The sequence below is a fragment of the Anguilla rostrata genome, chromosome 17 (genome assembly GCF_018555375.3).
Source record: "Anguilla rostrata isolate EN2019 chromosome 17, ASM1855537v3, whole genome shotgun sequence".
Classification (NCBI taxonomy): Eukaryota; Metazoa; Chordata; class Actinopteri; order Anguilliformes; family Anguillidae; genus Anguilla; species Anguilla rostrata.
This window is the reverse complement of record NC_057949.1, coordinates 27,819,142-27,845,733: the sequence shown is the minus strand read 5'-3', so window position 1 is coordinate 27,845,733 and position 26,592 is coordinate 27,819,142. Positions and strand designations below refer to the sequence as shown.

At 44.9% G+C, this 26,592-nt stretch overlaps 2 protein-coding genes across 6 annotated transcripts in view; both read right to left on the bottom strand.

The window, feature by feature from the left end:
- Window positions 1-1,047: 1,047 nt before the first annotated feature.
- Window positions 1,048-17,853, bottom strand: LOC135243408 (phosphoinositide 3-kinase regulatory subunit 6-like). 3 transcript variants are annotated; one of them, XM_064315209.1, is made up of 20 exons: window positions 17,716-17,853; window positions 15,387-15,473; window positions 15,150-15,251; window positions 14,385-14,476; window positions 13,740-13,808; window positions 12,510-12,642; window positions 11,782-11,842; window positions 11,151-11,334; window positions 10,534-10,708; window positions 10,103-10,183; window positions 9,295-9,697; window positions 8,306-8,405; window positions 7,468-7,587; window positions 6,358-6,465; window positions 5,640-5,727; window positions 5,174-5,238; window positions 4,429-4,519; window positions 3,559-3,617; window positions 3,350-3,456; window positions 1,048-2,503 (listed from the first exon to the last, which is right to left on the bottom strand). In XM_064315209.1, exons 2-20 carry the CDS (start codon window positions 15,442-15,444, stop codon window positions 2,368-2,370), a joined length of 2,232 nt encoding a protein of 743 aa, XP_064171279.1. In that variant the 5' UTR covers window positions 15,445-15,473; window positions 17,716-17,853; the 3' UTR covers window positions 1,048-2,367. The 3 variants fall into 3 exon arrangements, with proteins under 3 accessions (XP_064171279.1, XP_064171276.1, XP_064171277.1); XM_064315206.1 differs by having other exon boundaries at window positions 10,519-10,708; window positions 17,716-17,850; XM_064315207.1 differs by having other exon boundaries at window positions 10,519-10,708; window positions 17,628-17,758.
- Window positions 17,854-18,658: 805 nt separating this feature from the next.
- The window catches only part of LOC135243406 (phosphoinositide 3-kinase regulatory subunit 5-like), a 19,421-nt gene continuing 11,487 nt past the window's right edge, over window positions 18,659-26,592 (bottom strand). For all 3 annotated transcript variants that reach the window (XM_064315204.1, XM_064315205.1, XM_064315203.1), the window contains exons 9-18: window positions 26,110-26,178; window positions 24,840-25,735; window positions 24,353-24,478; window positions 23,582-23,710; window positions 22,768-22,861; window positions 22,491-22,567; window positions 21,699-21,792; window positions 21,161-21,243; window positions 20,655-20,770; window positions 18,659-20,125 (exon numbers count right to left, since the gene is read on the bottom strand). In XM_064315204.1, the coding sequence (XP_064171274.1) occupies window positions 19,969-20,125; window positions 20,655-20,770; window positions 21,161-21,243; window positions 21,699-21,792; window positions 22,491-22,567; window positions 22,768-22,861; window positions 23,582-23,710; window positions 24,353-24,478; window positions 24,840-25,735; window positions 26,110-26,178 (1,841 nt within the window). In that variant the 3' untranslated portion in view covers window positions 18,659-19,968. The remainder of the gene's footprint in view (window positions 20,126-20,654; window positions 20,771-21,160; window positions 21,244-21,698; window positions 21,793-22,490; window positions 22,568-22,767; window positions 22,862-23,581; window positions 23,711-24,352; window positions 24,479-24,839; window positions 25,736-26,109; window positions 26,179-26,592) is intronic.

Sequence of the window (26,592 nt, the reverse complement as noted above, 5' to 3'; positions counted from 1 at the left end):
TGATAAATCCCGCTCCGTCTGTGTAATAGGCTACAAGCCGTGTGACCAAAAAATAACTCGTCCGTATGATACCGAACCGATGTTTGTAAAATCATAGGGGGAAAATGTCGGTATCGATAAATGCAAACATTTTGGAAGAATCGTTTAAAAACAGGACTAGTCTAGCGTCCTTAATTGTTTATACTATTAGTACTCATTTTTGCGGGATACTATAGCACGTGAAATGAATGTCCGTGCTATCCTTTTTAGTCTTGCATTAAAACAAGCATTCGTGATATATTTTCTATGTTTAAAGAAAATCAGATGACTTAAGCAACATATTTCAAACCCCAAAATGTTTTCCTATTCAGAATTCTGAACAGCGCAACCATTTCAGAAATATTAGGTGGCCTACAAAGAACAGCCTGTAGATGGTGCATAACTTTCTAAAAAATCAATTTTGATTTAATCACCAATAGCGTCATGAATGGTTTGCGTGTGTTTCGAACATTTAAAACAGCTGACTACTCCTTTTAAAATAGTATTTTCTATGTCTAAGGTGTGCAGTGGTGATCATGACCTGTAACTGACATACTTGTAGCGAAATCAGTTAGCATAATGGCAGGATTGCAGTATTGTTAGATTAGATTCAGATCTAGCCGGCCTGAATGCCTATTTGTCATTATATATTATGTTCTAAGGAAATACTTCGGGTTGTTTGAGACACTTAAAATCTTGTTTGCAGACAGGCCAGTCAGCACAGCAGTGGGTCGAAAAACACAACTGGTGAATTCACTTTTTGTGCTGCTGGTGCAGGTATAATGCAGGGGCCTGATTGGCCAGTTTCACGCAATCCCTCACACAACGAGGCCGGGACAAGGACACTCGACCACGCTCCCGTAACGGGGCTACATAATCAGGCATGATTTACTAAACATCACCCTGGAGAAACCGGGAGGATGCCAATCTGCAAGTGGTCACAGCATTGGCGTACACATTTATTTAGCTAATCGTGCTAAGGCATTCTAAATCTAAATTTAATAATAATAATAATAATAATAATAATAATAATAATAATAATAAACTTTATTTGTATAGCACTTTTCAAAAACAAAGTTACAAAGTTCTTTACACACATAAAAAGAAATAAAATAATACGAGATGTAGACAACAGTTTAAGGGACACATTAAAACATAAGTATATGAATAAATTAACATGAAAATAGGAGCACCATGAAAGAGGGCCAAACAGAGGAACAGATACAGATACAGATACATGGTTAATAGAATATAGTAAATAACAGGATGTTAAAATATATGAAAATAAGAGCGGTAGAAGTGATGTATTGTCCACCCTTGCATTTAGGGTAACTGAAGCTGGCTTAAAGGGTGCCTATGCTGTTCCCTGGAAAATTACACAGTACTGTCAGCCTCAACTTACGGCCTAATCATCCCCTGATTTAATAGGCTAAAAAAAAAGTTACCTCCCTCTCCACCTTAGCTAATGTGTGGGGAGCATTCTGGCACAAAATGGCTGCCGTGGATCACCCAGGTGGGGGCTACACATTGGTGGTGGTGGGAGAGTTGAGTTCCCACTCATCACTGTAAAGAACTTTGAGCGTTCGGAAAAGTGCTATATAATGGCAATGATTCATTCATTCATTGATTCATTCATCCTCATTGAACAGCTATACATAATTACGTTACACTATGATCACTTAGCGGAAGCTCTCATTCCGAGCGATGTAGAGGTGGAGAAACTCAGTGTTAGTCTCAGAAATACAAAAATGGGATATCACCAAAAAGGCCCATTTATAATCAGCAAGTGTAATGCTATCCTAACAACTGGCTATTTGTATTGTAACAAAAGAAAACGGCAGAAGCGAATCGAAAGCAAGAAAGAAAGAAAGCGTTTCAAGAAGGGTCAGGGGAGCCATGGTGCAGTCTATACAGGTGGATCTTCAGTCTGCATTGACAGGTGGGCGGGGATAACAGACAGGAAGTGCTGGCACACATAAAGGGGAGGGGCCAGGCGCCCAGAGGTAGCAGAATGGAAAGGTCTAGTTGGTGTGTAGAGTAACTATAACAGAAGATTCCAAGCAAAGGGACCTCAAAAATTGGTTTTTTTAAGGAGTGGAATTCAGCTGGACGTGTTCAAGAGCAATCACCAGTCAAATGTCTTCACAGACTGGTTTCGGTAATTGCTGGTCAGTTAACTAAAACACTTCCTGGGTTTTAGTTTCTGAATAGAAGGACTCTTAAGGCTCTCTTCAAATTCACAGTTCACATTACTGAGTCTAAAAAAGCCGTTGAAGTATCAGCACAGTACGGCTGCCGTATTGATCATTGTCCTGTTCTCCGGGTGGATTTGTCCACACTGCCCGTCGATCAGTGGCTGATACCGGAGAAGATGTTGATTGGCAGAGACAGGCCGTTGGTCATGTGTTTGCTCAGGCTCAAACTGGGCTCAGCGACGTGGGTGTTGAGAACGCCCCGGGGGTCCCTACACGGAGATATTTCAATGCTGCAGAGAGGGAATAAAACACATTAGACCTGATTTACAAGGCAATTCACTTTGACCTTCGTAGTGAAATTTTAAAATGGCAGGCCTGTTTACTTCTATAACAGGTGTAACAGGTTTTTTTTTTGTGGTCAACAAAATGAAAACATCAAGTAAACAAAATGAGTGGATTATTAATCTCAGAGGCCATGCAATAAAAACTCTCACAGCAAAGCCAAAGATTACTAATCTGGGGGGAAGCTATGTTTCAGTCTCCAGTTGCATAATCTGGTGGACAGGGCTAGAATTTATATGAAAAGATTGGTTAAATAATCAACATTCATTTTCCTAAGAAAAGTTCTGTTTCTGTAAACAACTCATAGAGGCAAAACAGGATCCTGACAGAATCAGAGGATCTCCCCATAATTTTCACTGAGGACTGCTGCATGATGAAATACTAAGCAAACAGGGAAAAAAACAACAAAGAATAAAAGAAACCTTGTTTGTGATTCCAGGATTCATGGTTTGCAAACACAGGCACAACTGGACTGTATTGTGTAAGAAAGTAGTTTCGAAACGGCTGTGGGTCATCAAGGGTGATCACAGTGGATCTCAAGAAACATTGATGCCAATCAAACTAAATACTTAACTGGCCTATCTGCATGCCTGTCCTGGCATATATTCAAAAAAATATTTCATTTCCATGTTGACATAACGATTGCGTGGCTCTTGCTCATAGAATTTTTGCGAACACTTTGTCATGAAACATTTTCATTGGCTGCAGTGCCTTTCCTCAAGCCTTCCGCAGTTCAGTAAAATTCTACCGTGGTGTTCATTTAGAAAGGCTCCTTTGGAGGTTTGTGTTTTTACCTCCGAACATCTTCATATGTCCTGCGAGAGTCTTTGTCCAAACATACAGTGAAGGTTCGGTTTTCCACAGTCTTGATTTTAATGTTGCGGCTCTGGATCACAGACTCCTGTTGACACCACAATGCAGCATCAAGCTCACGGTCAGCTCAATTTGATGTCTATAAATTTTATCAATTTTTTTTAAAGATTGTCGTACATGACATCCTTACCGTGCTTGTTTTTGTTTGAGTTTCCTTGAAACGTAGTGTAAGCTGATCAGGGTCTGGGTCTGAGGAAGTCAGAGAAACACAAATTTGGACAGTGCAGCTATGATTGTTTTTCTCACCATTGTCGCATCTAAGACCCTGTATTACAGCAAGAGTTTTCAAATCTCAGCATAACAACCTTGGGAATTCTACAGAGGCCTTTCTTGTTACCGAACCAAATTATCAATAATGGGAGTCAGGTGTTAATTGGGCTATAGCCTGTTTTTAAAAATAGGTTTAACAAAAAATTAAAATGAGAGTGGACAGCCTACCCTCCTGGTGCATTTTTTAAATTTTATTTAGACAGGGAGAGTGCAGAGAATTACAGGCCACCCACCTAGCCTGACCAGACTGGGGGGGTTGTTAGGTGGGTTGCCCTTCTGTTATCGGGACGCTGATATCTATACCCCGACTGAATGATTCATTGGTCAAATAACCGACTGGTTGTTTGACAAACAATATCACACAGGAGCACCAGAAAGCCCAGAAAGTGTGCGCACTTCATTTGCCAAAACGAACGAACCGAAAATAGAACTGAACCCAGACCTGCCGCATACAGTAATTCCTGACGTCGCCCCCAAATCTGCAGTCAAATGGCGGCAGTGTAGCACGGTGGGTAAGGAACTGGGTTTACAACCGAGAAAAGGTCACAGGTTCGACTCCTGGGTTAGGACACTGCCGTTGTATGGCATGAGCAAGGCACTTAACCTGCATTGCTCCAGTACATGTATAAACGGATGCAATGTAAGTCGCTCTGGATAAGAGCGTCTGCTAAACGCCTGTGATGTAATGTTAAACGCGGAGTGCGTAGAAACGCCTCGCTGTGGGTCTTACCTTTTGTGTCCTTGGCCGGAACGGCGCTGATGAGGATCCCAGTCGTTCGGACGGACTTCCCCTTGTCCACCTGCCTGCCGCTCAGAGACACCTGCGACAGGTGAAGGGCAGGCACGCAACTTAACATCAACTTAAGACCGTCCATCTGAAAGCTGATGGAAAAAAAAAAATCTAGTGCTGAGGGAGGTGAAATAATACCTGTGCAAAACCCACGTATGCCTTCCGTATGTGCCTTTGCATCACACCTGGGTCAAACAGGTATTTGTTTTGAATTCAAATACTTTTCTGCGCTCTACTGGTCTTGCCTGGTGTGATTGAGCATACCAATATGACCAGAAGGCAGGGTTTGCACTTTTTTTTCTGAGAGCATGACATTGGTTCTAATACACCAGACGAGATCAGTAAAGCGTAGAAAAGTATTTGAATCCAAAACAACTACGTATTTGACCCAGGTCTGCGTTGCATATTGCCATGCATTGCATTGTATGTTATTTATTAACTGATTATTAACTGGTGTCTGTTTGTGTGTAACATATGACTGATTAAGGGACAGAAATTGTAAACCAGATGTTTCTCATTGAAATCCCAGACACCGTAATCTTATTTAACTAGACAAGTTGTATAGTGTAAATGATTAATACATAAACATGTTTTTTTTTAGGTGGCTTTATACACCTGCTCAGTGAAGCAGCAATAAAAAATGTAGGTATATATGCAATCTGAAGTGTTTCTTAAATAGAACTACCTTTTTATATGTTATGGAAACAACTGGGCCACATATTTGAAGGCTTGCCTCTTTCTTCACAGATTCTATTCAAAAGATAAAAGGTGATAAATCAGTGATCAACACCCCCGACTGGCACACATTAACAGCACTGCTTGACATACTGAGAATCAATCAATCAATCAATCAACCAAACAAACAAACAAACAAACATTATTATTTTCTAGGGCCATTTACAAACACATACACAGAACTTCACAATTTTCATAGAGGATTTAAAAAAAGTAATAAAACCCCAGATTTAGATAATTTTTGGAAATCTGGAACATTAGTCCCTGGGAAGCAGTGGGAAGCCAGAAATAATATTTCAACAAACTCAAACGCATCAGAAAATACAGTCTAGTTGAAAGCACAACGGTGCATCGGACAGTAGACTACAGCTTTAAAAAAAGGGACTCAGGCGGTGACAGCCACGCCCGTTACCTACCTTTGGCATTTCTACCTTCCGCGAACTCGACTGCCAGGTGTGAGAGAAACACCTGCTCCAGACTCTTGTTCGGGTCAGAGGAGGAGATCTGTGCGGTTTAAAAAAAAAAAACTTAAAAAAAAAAATTCCATGCTCGGATGAGCATGTCACATGAACAGCTACGATGTAAACCACTGATCTGTGTTTCAGAGCACACCCCTAGGGGTGGAGTGTAAATGCAGCACCTCAGACCAGGCGTATGGAGGAGGCTGCAGAGTATCACTTCCTGATTCTGACTGCTCAGTTATATGTCCTAGAATATATTTTAAAAAAACCAAAACAAAAATAACCATGGAAACCAGGGGTGGCCAACCCTGGACCCGGAGAGTTGCAGAATCTGCTGCTTTTTTCCTTTTCGCTTCAATTGATCAATTATTAGATCAATTGATGTCAAAATTGTTAACTGATTTTAGCGTGGAAATAAAAATCAGCGCAACCTCCGTGGCTCTCCAGGACCAGGGTTGGTGAACCCTGGCGTAGAGAATCATTCTGAGAAGTCTGCTTGGAGACTCGGGCATTTGCTAACATGCTAACGTGCCGCTCAGAATGATGCGGAGCAGCTTGCCAGGTGATGTTGTTGAGCTGTTCCACATTCAGGCGTGACACAACATTGCATACTCTCGAGACTAGGCATGTCAAAACTCCACTGCTGGAGGGTCATCACTGCTCATCTGCTCACCTTGACAGAGTAGATGGTGAAGTGGATGGGCTGCCACGCTGTGCGCTTGTAGTAGGAGAGGACGTCCAGCAAGAAGGGGTTGGGATCCGATGAGCTTCTGGCGTTTGCCTGTAAATGGTAAATGGTAAATGGACTGCATTTATATAGCGCTTTTATCCAAAGCGCTTTACAATTGATGCCTCTCATTCGCCAGAGCAGTTAGGGGTTAGGGGTTAGGTGTCTTGCTCAAGGACACTTCGACACGCCCAGGGCGGGGTTTGAACCAGCAACCCTCCGACTGCCAGACAATCGGTCTTACCTCCTGAGCTATGTCGCCCCTAACAGAGACACAAGGGGTTGTACACCTCCCGTGAACCATTCTGGAGATGCGTACCCCTCCACAATGAGACCCTCTCTGCTGTATTCACCTCCTCATCCACCACTCTAGCGACATCAACTCATCAATCAGCTAATCAACAAATCATCCAGCCACCCAATTAATTAATTATTCAATCAACCTTTTAATCAATATTTATCTTGTATAATACCAATCAGACTGTGGAGATTCACAGTGTATATTTAACAGATGTAAAAACTTAAAACAAACTAGAAAAAAAAACTACTCCATGCGCCTCTAAAAGACGATCAAACTCAATAGACATAATCATCATAAATAGTATTGTTATCATTAATATACCCCTCTTTCAATTTAAATATGGTGTCCATAAACAGAAATTCTCTGGAGCATGGCTGTCTTGGTTGGACCAAGATATCATCTGTTACTTTCAACTAAAGTATTCCAAGAATGAACCAGACAGTTCTGTGAAAGGTTCCATACGAAAACAGATCTGATGGCTAACTGATTCTCAAACCGGGCCCAGAATGCAGAGAGTCTTTCCGTATCTATGCATCTCCTCATCTTTCTATGTGACAGACTCACCACGGTTAATAGAAGAGAGTTCACACAGACTGTGATATATGGTGAAGTAAAACTCACCATTTAAACACATGGAGCCGCCTTAGTTATGGATTGGCACCAGAGCGTGAACGCATCGGTCTGTCCGAACCCTCTTATATAAACCATGAGATCCAGACGAGAAAATAAATAAAGGTGATTTCTAAAGTGCTCACTGATTCCACCAGCGTGGGGATCCAATGTGCCAGGCTGTTGATGTTGCACTCGTACCACGGATCAACCCGTCCCAGGTGAGACGCGAGGTCCAGGTAGCTCTGCACCGGTGGAGTACTTTCCTGTGAAAAGATCACACGACAAAATAACTAGGCCGAAAGTTGGCAATGACAAGGACATGAATATTAAAACGAATGTAGAGTTTATTACAGTCCCAGAGGAGGCAGGGTCTGCAGTACACCGTTTTTTTTCCTTCTGTTGCACCTCATTATTATGAAGTTCAGGGCTGCCCAACCCTGTTCCTGGAGATCTACCGTCCTGTAGGTTTTCACTTCAACCCTAACACAGCACACCTCACTAAACAGCTAGAGATCTACCATCCTGTAGGTATTCACTCCAACCCTAACACAGCGCACCTCACTCAACAGTTAGAGATCTACCATCCTGTAGGTTTTTCACTCCAACCCTAACAGAGCACATCTCATTCAACATTCTGCTAATTATTAGAATCTGGTGTGCCAAACTAGAGTTGAAATGAAAACCTACAGGACGATAAATCTCCAGGAACAGGGTTGGGCAGCCCTGGTCTTAGCCAATAATAATGAGTGCAGATTTTTGGTTGTTATACAAATAAAAAAGAACTGTAATTATTTTGAGCAATTTTTAATTTCTCTTTCTTTTTTCAACATAGTGAATGCTGTTATGTGCTCTTCCAAGCAACTGTTGTGGGTAACTAGAAGAGCACACCGTAAATCAACAAATAATTTTCATTTTCATTTAATGGTTTTTAACTTGTTTATGCTTAGTCACCTATTCTGGAATACGAGGGAGTGTGCTCACCATTGCAGATGAGGTTGTGGTATGCTGGTCGGTGACTGGAATGTAATATATCTCCAGGTTCACTCTGTTATTGAGAGAAAAAAATCTGGACCCGCCTGCCCTGCACATGAAAACTCACAGTGTGTCAAACGCTCACAACTTTCGGAAGAATTTCAGAACGGGTTTAATTCATTCAAACATTTTTTTTTCCCCAACATGATCCAAAAGCTTTAAATATATTCAAAATATATAGGCGATTCCCCTTCCACAGCAAAAAATATATTACCTTATATTGCCTATATACTGTAATATATACTTCAGATACATCTAACTGACATCCAACTGAACTAATTGGTATATTTTTAATACATTTCTCTATATTCAATATCTTTCTCAATACAAATGAATACATTGTAAATTTCAGGTAACAGTATTTATTTGACAAATTAATCAGTGTGATGTCTCCATATACTTCGTATGTGTAGTTAAATGTAAAAAATATGATAAGAACATTCTTCCATTGTCACAATAAATAATAAAACAAGAATACCAATATATTGTATATTGTTGCATGAGGTATATATGCTGTTGTAGTATATCACACATGCACAGGCATCACATTTCCATTACAGAATCCTTTAATGGTAGTCTGCTATCAGGAAGACTGGTGGGAGTTTTCCTTTCATATACATTTGCAGGTTGAGATGTCTGACAGACATAGATACTGTGGCAATATGCAGTAGACAGCCTGAACGTAGAGTACATTTATCATTAGTAAATTGTTGCTACTAAGCCATGCAACTGCATAAAGCATGCAATACCTTTACATGTACAGTATGTATACATTTTACAGCATATGTACCAAATATATGCAGTGCACTTTTCATCACTGTACGCATATATATATATATATATATATATATATATAGTTGTTTGTTTCCCCAGAAGGGGTGTGGATATTACAGTATAGCTATGCGTGGGCAGACATGTGGTAAGGGTATATGTTGTACCTGAGGCCATGATAGGCCTTAGCCAGCCTCCCCAGGGCCCGGTCGTCCCCCATCACCACCACACAGGCGGTGTACTGGCACAGAGCGCTCCCGTTCGTGGGGTCGGCCAGGCTGGATGACCTGACGGGCTTCTTCTTCTTCGTATGAGGCTTCCGGACCAGCCTTCGCTCACCGACGCTGCCGTCGGGGGGCGCCTGGGGCTCCCTCCTCCCCTGCTGCTGCTGCTGCTGCTGCTGCTGCTGCTGCTGCTGGTCCTCCTTGGTCGCCCCCGGCGACGCTTCCGAGGCCTCGTTCTCCAGCAGGTCCCTCTCTATGCCGCTGTCCCGGGAGACTCGGGGGGCCCAGCACGCCTCCAGGGGCCCCTCCACTGACCTCCGCTGGACCCACTTCTCCACCTGCACCCCTGGCGTGTGGAGAGGTGCGGTGTTGGGGTGGGGGATTGGGGGGGGGGGGGGAGGCGACACAGCATGATGGTTGTTGCATTGCATTTTTTTCGGTCACGTCATTCGTTTGATATTTACAGTGGGTACGGCACTAGTTCCAATCAGCAGCCCTGGCAATAGCAATAGAGTGCGTGCGCAAGCGTATGTGTGCTTCTCTGTGTGCTACAGTGTGTGTGTGTGTGTTTGTGTGTGCTTCTGTACACCTGCACATCCGTGTGCATGTGTTTGTTTAAAAGTGTACGCAGGGTTCAAACATATCCCCAGCATGGTCTCCTTGGCTGGTTTCTATACGCCCACTGGTACAGTTGAATATCTGCTTTTCACTAAAATATCTTTTCAAAATATGTTTAAAAAAGTGGACTCACAGGGCTCCTCGTCTTCCTCCTGCCAGAGGTGATACCGAATGTTGGGGGGGGGGAGAGGCGTGTCACACAGAGACGGCTCACCTGGACAGGTGCAGGAGGATCAGCAACAGAATATCAATGGTCCCTCGCTCCTCACATATATATAAAATATATACACTGCACTGGCGTGCGCTTTCCCCATTCACCGCACATGCACTTCAGCATCCTAAGATATTAATACGCTAAGAAAATGCAATCCATTATTGCTATTATTGTGTACACAAAATATCCTATGACATTAAGTGAGTTTTCTTTTTTTTTTAACTACACATCATGTTCCCCATATGTGCAAGTACTGTGCACATGTGTTTGTGGGAGCATGCTGGTGAATTTAATCATCCAAATGGCATCCTCTCTCCCTCTTTTTTGGCAGTTACCATTGGCACAGGCACCTTCGTGTGTGGCAGACATGATCTGGTGGTAAAGTCGCTGCAGCCTGTCTCTGTATCCTCTGGCCTTGTCCCCGTCCCGGTCCCGGTCCCGGTCCCCGTCCCTCGCTTCCTCTGCATTCTGCTCCACGATTCGCACCACTTCCTGGAAGTAGGTCTCAATGGAGCGGCCCATGTCCTGTCACACGGGAGCGGCAAACAGAGGGAAATTAAACGGCCTGGAGGGCTTGAGAAGAGCGCGACCCCCCCCATCGTCCGGCCCTGCAGACGAGCGGACACGTTTGCCGCGTTCATCTCAGCCTCTGTCTGCTGCCCGAGCACAGAGAGCAGCAGGCTCAGAATGGCATGTCGTCTATGAGCAGTGTCACTCAGAGAAGGGGGACCCTATATCCTTTATGAGGTCACAATGAACTCTCTGTGACCCCGTGATTTAAAAAAAATAAATAAATAAAAAAAAAATTTTTACGTTTCGTGTCTGTCCTCAACCCCCACCCCCCCAATCCACGTGTGGATCCTGACATGGCATGGTATTAGGGCAAGGGGGTTCCGGAATGTTTTCTCTGTTTTTTTCATTTATTTATTTTTCCTTCTCCCTGTGGCACGGCGTGACCTTCACTGACCTTCAGAGCGCGGGCCAGCGCGTTGCCGTGGCAGCAGTTGCCCAGCGCGGCCTGCAGGGTGTGCTGCAGCACCGCGCGCATGTGCGTGACCGAGGGCTGCCGGAACCCTGCCGCCTCCAGGTGACTCTGGACCGCATTTCCCAGGGGGCCAGAGAACACGGCCGCGTCGGCGAACACGAACACCCTGCAGGGGGAGCCAGAGGTCAGATGGCATATGGACCAGTCAGGTGGAACCCTGCTGGTCCATATGCTGTGGACCTGCGTGGGGACTACAGTCTCCACACAGTGTTCTGTAATAGACTATAATAATCTTTGCGTGAGGCTTCACAAACCACAAAATAGGTGGAGCTATCACATGCTACCAGTGAACAATCAAAGACCTCGCTTTTGATTGGTTCAAACAAGTCCATGGACAGCATCCTGGCAATACAAGATCCCACCCAACAACAGAGAATAATTGTAAAGAGTACCTGGAGTAGCTTTCTGAACGGATGAAGAAAACCCAGGGAAATTATTTGTTTGAATGTTCAAAGCGTAGAAATACAGCCCTTCAGACTTCCCCAGATTAACTTGCTTACAGATAATTACTTTGTGGATGAATTATTGAGAAAGATTCTTGCCATTCACTCACATTTCCTGGAATTTACTCCACAGATTCTGTTCGGCGATCACAGTCCGCTGGTACAGAGCACCTTCAACGGAAGCAGATTTACAACAGGTGAGCAAAACTAAACAATCTAATACACCTGTCATACGTCCTCATGGGCCTGTACTGAAAACAGAATCTCAACTCAGTGTGCTAACCGTGTCCTGACCTTATCAGACCTGGGTCAAATACATATTTGTCTTGGATTCAAATACTTTTCTACGCTTTATTGATCTTGTCTGGTGTATTGGAACCAATTAAATACTCTCAGAAAGTGCAAACCCCGCCTTCTGGTCATATTGGCAGGCTCAATTACACCAGGCAAGATCAATAGAGCGCAGAAAAAGTATTTGAATCCAAAACAAATACGTATTTGACCCAGGTCTGAACCTTATCCATTATGAGTTCATTATGAGCACAGAAATTGCCTCAAATGCAGAGAAACACGGAGCACATTAATTAATCCATAAATAAACACACATTCAGTTCCTTTCCCGGACTAGGAATTAAACTCAGAACAAATGTAGATTTCCTGAAGGACTTCCTCAACGCAGAGGAACAATGAAACGCACAAATATGCATTGCCGTACACCTTCCCCGAGCGGAACTATGGATTTTGCACCACAAGTAGTAAGTAGTCCAGGTTTTTTTTGTTGCCATGAAGTCGGAGGAATACAACACGTTTGGAGGGGTGAAAAGGCAGGGCGCAGTACCGGGTTTGGACCTCTCCGTCTGTATGTGCCGGACGCAGGCCAGGCCCACGCTGCAGTAGGGATTCGGCAGCTTCAGGAGGCTTTTGCAGGCTGCGTACGCCCTCTCACACAGGTCCGCTGGAAGGTACACCGACTGCAACGTGGAAAAAAAAAAGAATTTAAGAAGTTAAGAAAACAACCTCACAATAGGCGGCACAGGGCGGTGGCAGGGTAATATAATGGGTAAGGAGTTGGTCTTGTAACCAAAAGGTTACATCAAACCTGTAACCTAAAGGTGCGTGTGTGAGTGGTCTGGAATAGGGCGGCAGTGTAGTATAATGGGTAAGGATAGTGTAGTATAATGGGTCTTGTAACCTAAAGGTTGCAGGTTCGAATCCCAGGTAAGACACTGCCGTTGTAACCCTTGAGCAAGGTACTTAACCAGCATTGCTTCAGTATATATCCAGCTGTATAAATGGATGCAATGTAAATGCCATGTAAGTTGCTCTGGGTAAGAGCGTCTGCTAAATGCCTGTAATGTAATGTAACAACAATGAACTACTAGTCAACATACAGCATCTGTTAAAAACAATAAGTAAAAATTCAGTTCCATATCACCTTTTTAGAGCCAATTTTTTTTTAATTCACAGAATATATGTCACAAAATTATTCTTGTGGGTTACATGCTTTAAAAAAATCTGAACTTCTTTTTCTAAAGCATGCCATCTACAAGGATTTTAAATTAAAAAAGCATCAACTATGCTCTTGTTGTACAGAGACCAACAACAAGGGGGAACCATCCGCCAGCAGGGCACAAGAGCACTTTGTGCAGCAGACAGACGTCGTCTATGAGTTGACAGATTGGGCAGAAGAGCTTGCCACAACCCACAGGCAGCTGATGCATGTAAAGAAAAGGTAAAGGATCTGATCAAGCAGCAGGACAGTGACATCTGTGATCACAGGCAAGTCCGTGTCTCTGCCCGTTTTATTTGTTTATGATTTATTTGTTTGTTCACAAACTTGTGGGAGTTTAAAAAAAGGATTATTAAGCATTGTCTAATAAGGAATGTGATTACAGGCCAAAATCACAGCGCTGGAGGAAGCAGGAACTGACGGCGAATTTCTGAGCAGACGACGATAAGTACGGGTAGTGGAGTTCATAAGCGTCCGAAAAATAAGGCATTCCAAGCGAATGCATGACTTCCTGATAGAGAGCTTCCCGAACATAAAACCCGTGAAAAAAAACCCCACCTGAAAAATGACATAGATGAGCGTCAGGAGCAGCGGTATGGTGCAGGCCTTTTCGCCCGCCGTCTGGATCTGTGACAAGAAGAGAAATATCAGTCATGACAGAGCCGCAACAAACATTCATACCATTATTGACCCCCTGCGGCAGGAGGAGAAACTTCACAACAATAAGACTAATGTTAGAGGTAAGAAGAATGCCAGAAGAAACAAGACCAGGTCAAAACCTAGCATGTGGCTGGACCTAACACACGTGATCCGGCCGAACCAATGGTGTAACTTCATAACTCGGCCGACCAATGGTGTAACTTCATCACTCACTCAGTCACTCAGTCACAGACATTCGCGTTTGTAGGGCTGGCCCTGCTGTTGCGGTCCAGCCAAAAAAGAGAGAATATTCAGAGTCAAGTTCTGGAGAGCTGCAGTGTCTGCAGGTTTTTGGTGTGTTTTCGCACGTGAATAGTTCATTTAAGATGCTGCTTAAAGTGTCCACATGGACCTCCAGAACTGGTGTTTCACACCTCTGAACTAGGATGTTAGATTGGACAAAGGCTGTAAAGTAATATGAAGTTGTAATTGTTCATATTAATATGCATGTAATTGACATTTCTGAGACAGAGATTAGTGCCTTTGCGAGTACTGGCGACATACCTTCTCCAGGTCCTGCACTAGTTCGTCTGCCAACTCAGTGGCCTTGGATGGATCTTTCTCCAGATTTTTGTGGAAAGTCCATCTCAGCATCCCTTAAAAAAAGACATTGCAGCCATTCAACAACATCGCAGACCCTGTACACACTGAACACCACAGACACTGCACACACTGAACACCACAGACACTGCACACACTGAACACCACAGACCCTGCACACACTGAGCACCACAGACACTGCACACACTGAGCACCACAAACACTGTACACACTGAACACCTCAGACACTGCACACACTGAACACCACAGACACTGCACACACTGAGCACCACAAACACTGTACACACTGAACGCCACAAACACTGTACACACTGAACACCACAGACACTGCACACACTGAACACCACAGACACTGCACACACTGAACACCACAGACACTGCACACACTAAACACCACAGACACTGCACACACAGCTCCGGCTTTCCACAACACTGAACACTGCAGACACTGTACACACTGAACACCTCAGACACTGCACACACTGAGCACCGCAGACACTGCACACACTGAACACCACAGACACTGCACACACAGCTCCGGCTTTCCACAACACTAGGGATTCAGGCCTGGTTTTTGTGTAATTTTCCTTTCTGTTTCCACAGTAACGCGTCTTGGTGACAGAGTCTCTGTACAAATTGGTCAATGACACAACGCGCGTGTATCTCTATGGTGTGAGGAGGAGGGGTGATGTCATAATGGGCGTGTACCTTTGCCTTGTAAGGAGATGGGATCTCGGCATTCCAGCTCCTGGAGAAAGGGCAGGGCGCTGTGGTAGATGTCGAGGCTTGCTGGTGGAGATGAATCCTCTTCTGATGGAGACATGGGCTATAGTTATCAGATCTGGCATATCGTCTGCATCATGCGCATAACCACCAGGGTTCCCCCAAACTGGGGTCACCCTTGCCTAAAGCGAGCTGATCCCAGATCAGTGAGATGGGGGTTACCTGTGGACGCGATGTTTGGCACTAAGCTAGGGCGACGCCTGATCGTAAAGCTGGCCATGTTTCACCAACATGGCGGGCCTTCGCCACCTGTAGACAAGAGTATATATGAGTATCTTGCGAGCAAAAAAAAAAAAAAACATACGCAAACATGCACACAGGACCTTATTTTGTTTTGCCCCGTGCTCTGGGACTGTCCCGTGCCACCATCCTTAATTTTGGAGGGATGAGATCCACCCAACCCTACGTCTGCTCAATGCCCTTCTGGCTGTCTCTTATGACTCACGGTCCTTGTGGACTCTGAACCACATTCAGCACTCACACCGGATCCTTGAATAGAACCCCTTGTTCATGGCCTTCATAAGCATCACTTTAACTGACTGATAACAACACTGTCAGAATATATACAGAAGGAATTCAGTAATGCTAAATGTATGGCTTGACAGTTTTCTTTGCCAAGGCGACACCTCGTCACCCTCGTCCAAGGATCAAACGGACTGCACCTGTAATGCGATGAAGGTCTTCTTGCCAGCCCAAAACTCAGCAAGAGGGACGTTCAAGGCAGTATCAGGTCTATAGTCCTGGCGCACATACGTATATAAATAGCCACCTCCTGTCTGAATGGACAATAATGGACAATACATCCATATCCACAAGAGAGAAGACATTCAGGGAAATTATATAATACAGCTTTTTTTGAGCATGCATCAAATCGGTGCTCCAATATCTGTAGGGCTAGACAGGCAAAGACACCCCCTGGAGAAGATGTCCCTCCCCCAATAATTTTCTAGAATCTATTACAGCCAGCCTGAGCGTTGTGCTTGTCCATTAGGGATGGGTTAAACTGAGGTGAGCATTGATACACCACTGAGGTGTTAGCAAGTGGTTAGCAAGACTCTTTCATGTCACTCGCCAGAGCCTGATGTCTCACACGTGTGCACTGTTCTACTCACGCTCCTAACCGCGTGCACTGTCATGTCGGAGTTCCGTTCCCGTTTCTGAGTTTAGCAGCAGATTTTAACGGGAATGACGTCTAATGTCTGGGCAACGGGCCATCTCCCAACCTGTCGCGCGGCATTCCTTCCTCGTTGTGCGGCCTTTTTATTATGATTACGGGAAAAGCTTACTGCGATTAGCCTTCAGCACCTTTCAGTGATTTTTTTTAAAGCGGAGAAAACAAAACAACGCACTTTGAAAGAAAACAACAGTCCTTGATTCTGTAACTGTATTATGGCTCTACATAAAACAGGTAGCTGTTTGAAAGTCTACAGAAAATATGTAACCATTATATATATATATATATATATATATATATATATATATATATATATATATATATATATATATATAGTACAAGGATGTGTAATCCAGGTAGTAATGCATTCTTATGTATCTTTATATGTTATCCTCTGTTCTACATATGTAAGTTGTGTAAAACGTGGATAATGTAAACAAAATATTTTTCTTTTTCTTTTTTGAAGACCCCCCTCATCACCGTTGAAGACTCCATGGGCGCACCCCAGTCACTAGTTTGGAAGTCCCTGATATAAACTACGAGACAAAAGGCAAATGTGAATATGAATGCTTATGCTTATGGAGACGGGAAGACAGGAAGAGTTTGCAAAACTATTGCAGAGGGCTGTGAATCCATAACATGACATTCGCCGCCATTGTTTGCTTTAATCCTGGGAGAGGCCGAGAAAGAATGGCCGTTTGCCTTTCTGTCGATTAAATAAATAAATAAATAACAGCTTTCATCAAGTTGAGGAAGAAAGCAAACAATGACATTACGCGGCAAACACGCGGAAAAACAAGTAACAACACCCACATTGACTTGTGCGTCATTAACAACGACATACATATATTTTTTAATTTGATTGTTAACTTTTTGTCACCTCCAGTATCAAATGCATTATCCATCTTGCGCGTTTTGCGGTTACACGTGCGTATGCATGTGCATTCATCACATTTGGAAGAAAAAGTTAAATATTTAAATATGTCAACAATGCACAAGATGCGGCCACGTACCAAAACTGAATACAATTTTTACAAAAATATTTGCATTTTTTAAAATTACTAAATACATTAAATCACGTAGATTTTGTATTTTATTGACGGTCTGACGTTTATATAGATCCGAATTCTTTTAAACAACAGAAATATTCACGTCCAACAAATCACGATAACACTAAAAGCACAGTAACAACGGGAATATTGTTTTCTTTTGTCATTATGTATACACACCGTTAATAAAAATAAAGAACAGGTCGAAGAAGTTCGATGCTCACTACAGCAGCAACAGAATCGGACCATAAATTTTCTTTATACTTACCTTTGTTCCGGGAGCAAGCGAGTCTTTAGTACAGTAACAACTTCCAACCCGCTTTAGATATCAAGCGTTTCACACCTGTGCAGTCCCGCCCACTTTCAATGCTCTGATTGGCCGAGCGGGAAGCAGGAAGCTTTTGAAAAATAGGCTACTGTCGAGGGAATTCCAATGCAGATCGAGTACTGCCATTGTGCTGGGCATATCTAACATTTTAATCTTAAACATCCAAATAGCGGAAACAAAATGTATTTAATGTAAGATACAACCAAAATGGGGCAGTGTGGTGATGAAAAATCTGTATTTTTAGAATGGTCACGGATGATGTATTTTCAATTTGAAGTAGGATGCTATTTCAGGATTAGGAACTCAGTATGTATACCTTAAACAGTGAATCATTGGCTCAACACTGAAGGACTATTCTTTATGAAGTGTGGTCTACTGAAGGTAAAGGTAAGGTAATATACTCGCATGATGCTGTCCACACACAACACTGAATTATCGTTAATTTTCGTATTTTTCGAATGCGTCGATGCTCCTGTTTCCCAGAGCGAGAACTCCCAAAGCTCATTCTTGCACAGTTCCGTTTAACTTAACTGTGTGCTCAACCGAGCGGTAGGCTACATTTTAACTTAATATGTCTTACAAGCACAACAAATGTAGTCGGCCAAAGCACAATTTGTTACTGTTCTGCAAATAAATAATTTTTAAATTGTTTTTTTCCCTCTTTGTATCCGAGTTGAAGGGTTGTGACGTCATTTATCAGCGATCTACATATTTTCAGTCTATTGAGTTGGGAAATTAACAAAGTGCACGAGAACCGGGAAGCAGTCCTGGCTGAACTTTTTTTGCAGGCTATATTCTCTCATCAAAACTATGAAACAACCTCCACCCACCTATTTCAAAGGCCACACACACACACACCTTTAACAAAATTAATCAAACGAGGTTAAAAATAAAAATCCATATATTCATACTTTTTGTACATTTTTTGCAGTCATTGAGTGGAATGTCTTTTGTTGCATGACATTGCACAACAGTATTTTACAATTAATTTACAAACGTTTTGTGATGAAACAAACTGTTAAAATGACAGTAAACAGACTGGACATAAAGGTGTTTCAGACACTGTCTCGCTCTACTTTGGACACGTACCACCTTGAATAACAAACGATTTCCTGCCTGTGCAGACAGGCTGTACAATCTCAGGATCAAAATGTACCAAGATTATTTCAGCTTTCACAGTTCTGAAAAGATCAAGATGTCAAAAATGAAAAGCCCTCCAGTTGTCTCTGAAAATAGCCTTCCATGCAAGAACCCAAGACCTGAACATGAAAAAAAAGAAAAAAGTGCATCATATTTTAATTCAGTGCAATGTCCCTGTTGACACAAACGAGAGAGGGAGAAGAGAACTAAATGGGTTTGAGAGAAAAAAACCTGAAATGGAGTATGCTTACAAGTATCATAATGGCTAAACAGATGTGCTACAGGTCTTCCACAAACATTTACAGTTTGAAGTTACTGCACATGTGACACACTTAGAATATATGTGTGTGACAACAGGAAATAGTAAATATGTGTGTGACAACAGGAAATAGGAAATATGTGTGTGGAAACAGGAAATATGTGCGTGGCAACAGGAAATATGTGTGTGACAACAGCAAATATGTGTGGGGCAACAGGAAATATGTGCGTGGCAATAGGAAATATGTGTGACAACAGGAAATATGTGTGTGGCAACAGGAAATATGTGTGTGACAACAGGAAATATGTGTGTGGCAACAGGAAATATGTGTGTGGCAACAGGAAATATGTGTGTGGCAACAGGAAATATGTGCGTGGCAACAGGAAATATGTGCGTGGCAACAGGAAATATGTGCGTGGCAACAGGATATATGTGCGTGGCAACAGGAAATATGTGCGTGGCAACAGGATATATGTGCGTGGCAACAGGAAATATGTGTGTGGCTGTAGGAAACAGTATTTCCTTGTGGGAAATAGTGGCTTGAACCTTCAGGCATGAAATCAGATGTGTTCTTTGGATTCCGCTGTCGCACACAGGGATCTCTGGCTAATCCTGCTCAACACGAGACGCGACACTGTGGCTTTTCTTCATCCATTTCCCTGTTACAGTACAGCGACTGATCTGTGGTCTTGAGGCTGAGTCTTCACGCGACCGAAGACCGAAGGGTGTGTTGCAATTCGTCCGTGATATTCCCACAGATGGTTTTTTTTTTTTTTTTTTTGCGTTTGAGAGTCTCAGGGACGTGTCCCGCAGAAGCTGAGTAAGGGTAGGCAGACTTGCGAGCAGGTAGCGTCGGGGGGGAGGAGGGGGGGGCCAGGAGTCTGCTCTAACGGGTCTGTGCGGAGCCCCCACTCAGAGCCGTCAGGCCTGGTGCACACAGACACCTCACACCTGCACAGAACCAGGACAGGGACAGGGGTCAGTAAAACACACACACACACACACACACGTACGCAATCACACAAACACACACACATATGCACGCACGCACACACACACACGACACAACACACCAAACACACACAACACACACACATACGTACACATACAGACACACAAACACACACACAATGTCCCAACACACCACACACATGCACACACACACACACACGTACGCACACGTACACAAACATGCACACACACACACATACACGTACGCAAACACACAAAACACACACATATGCACGCACGCACCCAGGCACACACAAAACACACACATATGCACGCACGCACCCAGGCACACACACCACGTACGCAAACACACATGCACATGCACACACGCACACAGATAATTGTGCTCCCTCTTAGCAATTTAAAAGACACTGACGAAGCGAAACAATGTTTACATGTTCATTACTTGGCAATTGAGAGACGAGAGGCAAGCAGAAGCGACACAAGGCTGGACTCTATGCCACGTTACCTGGTGACGCTCTGAAGCACCTTCTTCTCGTCCTGGTCCAGACACACAGCGAAGGTGGTGCTGCTGGCGCTGCTCACCTGTACGTGGTCCACTTTCACCTCGGTGGTGGACAGGTGCTGGAGCAGAAAGATTGAATTTAAAAATGACATTTCTTTAATTGTACGTATTTCTCTGTAAATTCCTTCTGTCGGTTCGGTCCATACATGTAAACATGAATACTGAAGACAATACCCAATACTAACATACAGAGAATGCAAAATAAATAATATGATTACAACTTACTAATACAGTAATACATTAATTATTACTGCCAGTAAGACTGAATTTAAAATAGTTTTAAAATGTAGTTTAAAATACACAGAAATGACTAAATTCTTGAATAAATGAGAATAGCATCCAATTCTGGAATTAAAATAACAACAATTATTATTATTATCCTGTCCCAGCCACACTGAACGCATTTCATTTAGGGTGACCCCGGTCTGATTCCAGCATCTCTCTCTCACCTGGTTGTACCCCATTTTGGATTTGGAGTTTTGCCTCTTCCGTACCTCGGTTACGGCCATCTGCAGCCGCTCTGTATTTGAGCCTAAGAACAAACCCAAAAGCACACCGTAGACTGAACACACACAGTAAACTGAACACACACAGTAGACTGAACACACACAGTAGACTGAACACACACAGTAGACTGAACACACACAGTAAACTGAACACACACAGTAGACTGAACACACACAGTAGACTGAACACACACAGTGAACTGAACACACACAGTAGACTGAACACACACCGTAAACTGAAGCCATGTTACGGGATGAAGAACGGTATCGCGATACGTAACATACATTACGACATAACATTACAAAATAGTCGCATTACAGGACAAGACTATGTAGCTGTTGCTTTGGCAACACTGCTTGTCATGGCAACAAAGCACCTTGAAGTTGAAAAAAATTGACTTTGCCTGCTGCTTCATGTATGAATCAGCCGCTGTTTCTCGGTGAAATCGGACAGACATGTGATGTGGTTTCGCTCACACACCCTGATCCTCCAGGCTCTTGCAGGCTTTGCTCAGGTTAATGGAGGTGCACACTACATCGGCTTGGGTCCACCGGCTCCTCCTACTCACGGTGACCTAAAGACGCAAGAAGATGGGAACATGACCTATGAACATTGTCGGGAACATGACCTGTGACCTTCGTGTAGCAGCCCAGCGCCATGTTTGTTTGCGTTGTTTATTTTTATTTTTTAAAGAACATAAGAATACATACTGATGAGAGCAGGTCATTCAGCCCATCTAGGCCGATCATTTGCCAACACAATGGAGGGTACCCACTGTTGATGACGTCCCTGGAGCCTGATAACCTGTTACTGCTCTGATCACCCTGTCTTTACGCTCTGGCGAAGGAGTTCATCTCTGAGACGCGTTAGCATTAGCGCCTTCTGGCTAAATCAGCGCTTTTGAAAGGGAGCTACTGTCCGAACCCTCTTTTTCTAAGCATCCGGCTTGGAAGCTTGGAATTTAACATCACAAGGGCGCCTGTCTCTGCTACATGATGTGACCAGCTGTTCCAGGCACGACAGCTCTACTGGCAAAAAACAAAATATTTGCTGATATCATTGCGTTGATTTATCTGCAGCTAATTTCCAACTAATGCACCCCCCCCCCCCCCGTTCTCCTTAGAGAACTCGACCTGAAAGCTTTTCTATGGTTGAAAAATCTCTTTTTATGAATTTAAAAACCTCACATCCGCCTGAGTCTCCTTTTCCTGAGTCAGAATAGAAGTTGAGCATCTTTAAGGTAGTGCTGCCCCAGCGAGCCCGTCCACGAACCTGGTTGTAAAGGATCTCCAGCGTTAACGGGACAGCCTCCCGATCTCCGACAACCCCGAAGCGCTTGCTGGCTGCACCTGGGGGTGGGGGTGGGGGTGGGGGTTACATTGCACATTAAATTCAGCTTCAGCCATTTTGCAGATGCTCTTGTGCAGAGGGAGCAGATGGGGGGGGGGGGGGGGGGGGGGGGGCTCGTGTTGTGGGTCAGAGGGAGCAGCGGGGGTAGAGGGAGCTTGTGGTGTGGGACGGGGGGGACGGGGGGGGGGGGGAGACTCACCTGCGGCTTTAATGGCTCGGGTCCCAGCAGTGTGGCCCAGCTCCAGCGAGTGAACGAACACCTCCGTCCGCCTCTCCCCCCCCGCCAGGGTCAGCTGCACATTACATTACAGGAATCAGCAGACGCTCTTATCCAGAGCGACTTACACAGTAGCATTTTACACTGCAGCCACTTATACAGCTGGATATACACTGAAGCAATGCAGGTTAAGCACCTCGGTCAAGGGTACAACGGCAGTGCCCTACTCGGGAATCGAACCTGCAACCTTTAGGTTACAAGACCCATTTACTACACTATCCTTACCCATTATACAACACTGCCGCCCTATTCCAGACCAATCACACACACACACAGTGAACTAGAAGACTTTTACACATTACACAGTGCAAATACATCACCTGCACATCGTGATACAGCATAAGGTTGAGCCTGATTGGAAAAATAGTCCGATCCTGGCCTTAATCTTTATTGGCCCTGTGTTTACTAGCCCTGTGTTTGATACCGCTGTGTTCAGTAGCCCTGTGTTTGATACCACTGTGTTCAGTAGGTCTGTGTTTGATACCACTGTGTTCAGTAGGTCTGTGTTTGATACCACTGTGTTCAATAGCCCTGTGTTTGATACCACTGTGTTCAGTAGGCCTGTGTTTGATACCACTGTGTTCAGTAGGCCTGTGTTTGATACAGCTGTGTTCAGTAGACCTGTGTTTGATACCACTGTGTTCAGTAGGACTGTGTTTGATACCACAGTGTTCAGTAGCCTGTTTGACACCACTGTGTTCAGTAAGCCTGTGTTTGGGGTGAAATCAGGCCCCACCTCAGCCTGGTAAAGCTGCACCAGAATGGGTTGTTTTCCCTGGCGACAGTAGTGCAGAAGCAGGTCTGCAAATATGGGGAGTGGCTCCCTGGAGCTGCTGTGCACGTCTGTCTCTGCTTTGGGGGTTTGCTGGAAAACACAACATCCATTAAATAAAACGTCAGTATGCAGCTCGGTGCAGTTCGGGATGCACTCTTGCCCTTGGAAAGCCGCAGAAGGGTTCACAGGCGTTTTAGATTTTAAATCGATCACTAAGTGCTCCGTAACAACAAAACAAACTGCACGGCCCGCAGCTTTCCAAGGACGAAAGGGAACGCCGCTCATGTCCGAGCGTTCGAATTGAAAACACGGAGCGACAGGGAAATCTCGACAAAACACAACAAAAAATCAGACAGACTTTTTTTTTTTTTTTTGAAAAAAAGCTTCTTTTTTTTGTGTGTGTCCGGTCAAAATGTGGGGGAGGGTGCTGAGGCATACCTGGCACAGGATGCCCACAGGCACAAAATGCAGGGGAGGTGCGAGGATACCTGCACAGGATGCCACAGGCCAAATGCGGGTGAGGTGTGAGCATACCTGGCACAGGACGCCCACAGCACAAAGTGTGGAGAGGCCGAGGCATACCTGGCACAGACGCCACAGGCACAAATGTGGGAAGGGCGCTGAGCATACCGGCAAGGATGCCCACAGCAAAAGTGTGGGAGAGGGTGCTGAGGCATACCTGGCACAGGATGCCCACAGGCACAAAATGCGGGGGAGGGTGCTGAGGCATACCTGGCACAGGACGCCCACAGGCAGGTCGAGGAATGACAGCACGTTGCGCTCGTACCAGGGGTCCAGCGTTCCCAAGAACTGCGCGATGTCGTTAGTGATGTCATCAACGCTGGGCGTGGCTACATCCTGTGGGCAAAGGGTGTCAGGGGATGTAGTCCAAAATAATTTAAAAAGGCATTTTTTTCAAAAACCACTACCCTTATTTTCATCTAGCGTTCTTTGAAAAGAACCCAAAGAACATATTTCAGTCATCCTGCAGGGAAGTATATCGTATTATATCATGTGCAGGGTTACAATACACCTTCAAAGATGGTATGGGAGAGAAAGTACTGTACGCACAGCCAACTCTCAGTGAATAGCAAGGACACTAATGTTGCCTGCTCTGGGCGGTAGGCAGATCACGAGCGCGAAAAGCGATGCATGCAGACACACGGGATGACAACATGGCACACGGTCATCCTCCCCCCCCCCCCCCCGAAACGCTCACCGTCCTCGCTGCTGCTCTCGGGGGGCTCTCCGGCTGCTTTTCGGGGGTGCCGGGACCCTCGGCGGGGGCGCGGCCGAACCCCCTGGCCACGGGGACGAAAAAGAGCTGAACCCGGGCGGGAAGGACGCCGTCCCGCGCCGCGAGTCGGGCGCAGGCCCTAGCGGCCTTCCCCGCGGCGCGGTCGCCCCCGAAAACCACCAGCCGCAGCGTGGAGCCGCAGCCCCGCCCCTCCTCCTCCTCCTCCTCCTCCTCCCAGCCCCTCCCCACCCCGCCGCAGCTCAGCACGGGAATCCTCCGGCTGCAGGCCAGCCGGAGCGGGGGCGGAGCCGGGAGGAGGTGGAGGAGGGGCGGGGCCACCCCGAGCCCCGCCCCCGACCGCGCCTTCTGGCGCAGCGAGTTGGAGCGCGCGAAGCGGGCGTGGCGCTTCTCCGCGTGGCCCTTGGTCTCGGGCGAGCCCAGGCTGTTGGCGCGGGACAGGGGTCTGCCCCCGCCCCCGCCCCGTTTGCGGGACTTGAGGAGTTTGGAGAGGTGACGTCCGAGGCGGGGGCGGGGCGGGGCGCTCCTCTCCGGCGGGCTGTCCTCCGCGTCCTCGCAGAAGTCGCTGTCCGCCCCCGACACCCCCGACCACCGCGACGGGGCGGAGCAAGAGGAGGAGGAGGCGGCGGAGGAGGTGGAGAACATGGAGTCCTTGGAGGTGGTGGAGAGGGTGGAGTCTCTGTGTCCCGCCCAAATGTCCGAAGCAGCCTCCTCCTCTATGTCCTCACCGATCTCCTGCCTCTCATCCCCGTCCTCCTCATCCTCCGCCACTTCTTCCTCCTCCTCCTTTTCCTCCTCTTCAGGCGGGGTTGGGGTGCTCGTGAGGATACCCTCCCTCTCCAGGAGGTCAGGCAGAGAGTCTGAGAAGAGGGGTGTTTAGGACGGTGTGAACTCCAGCGTAAAAACGCCACTGTACACATTATCAGTTCATAATGAGCAGATTTTATTTCCTTTATTATCCCTTTCTTTTTCCTTTCCTTGATTCTGCCAGAATCGTCAGTACATATATAGCTTTTTTAAATTTCATAAAAAATATTTTTCAACTTTTTCAAATTAAGAAGTGAAATTAAATGAAAATAACGAAATGGTGAAAAACATGAAAATGAAGAAACAGATTAACTCAACATTAACTCAAAATGTCAGGTTTCTGGCAACAAGGCTGCTGAAAATAACTGGTCAATTCATATTCCAACAGGGTAACACAAGCACTGATATACAAGAGAGAACTCCTTACCAAAATTGTCGTTATCCCAGAGGTGCAGGTGAAATTTGGCAATGGGCAATGCCAGTGTCTGCAGCACCCCTGAATGCGGAGAGAAACAATCAACAGTTGTATCATTGTGATGGCAATCAACCAATCAGAGCACTGAGGCTGGCAAAAATAATAATAATGATAATCCCCCCAAAAACCCAACAATTTTGACAAAATCTAATTATGAAGGGTGAAAACAGTGGCAATGCCTGCACTTACACTAGTGACAGTGTCAATCATGTTTAATAACTCTATAACATAGTATGTGTGTCATATCCTTATTAACTCTATAGCACAGTATGCGTGTCATATCCTTATTAACTCTATAGCACAGTATGCGTGTCATATCCTTATTAACTCTATAGCACAGTATGCGTGCCATATCCTTATTAACTCTATAGCACAGTATACTCTATAGCACAGTATGCGTGTCATATCCTTATTAACTCTATAGCACAGTATGCG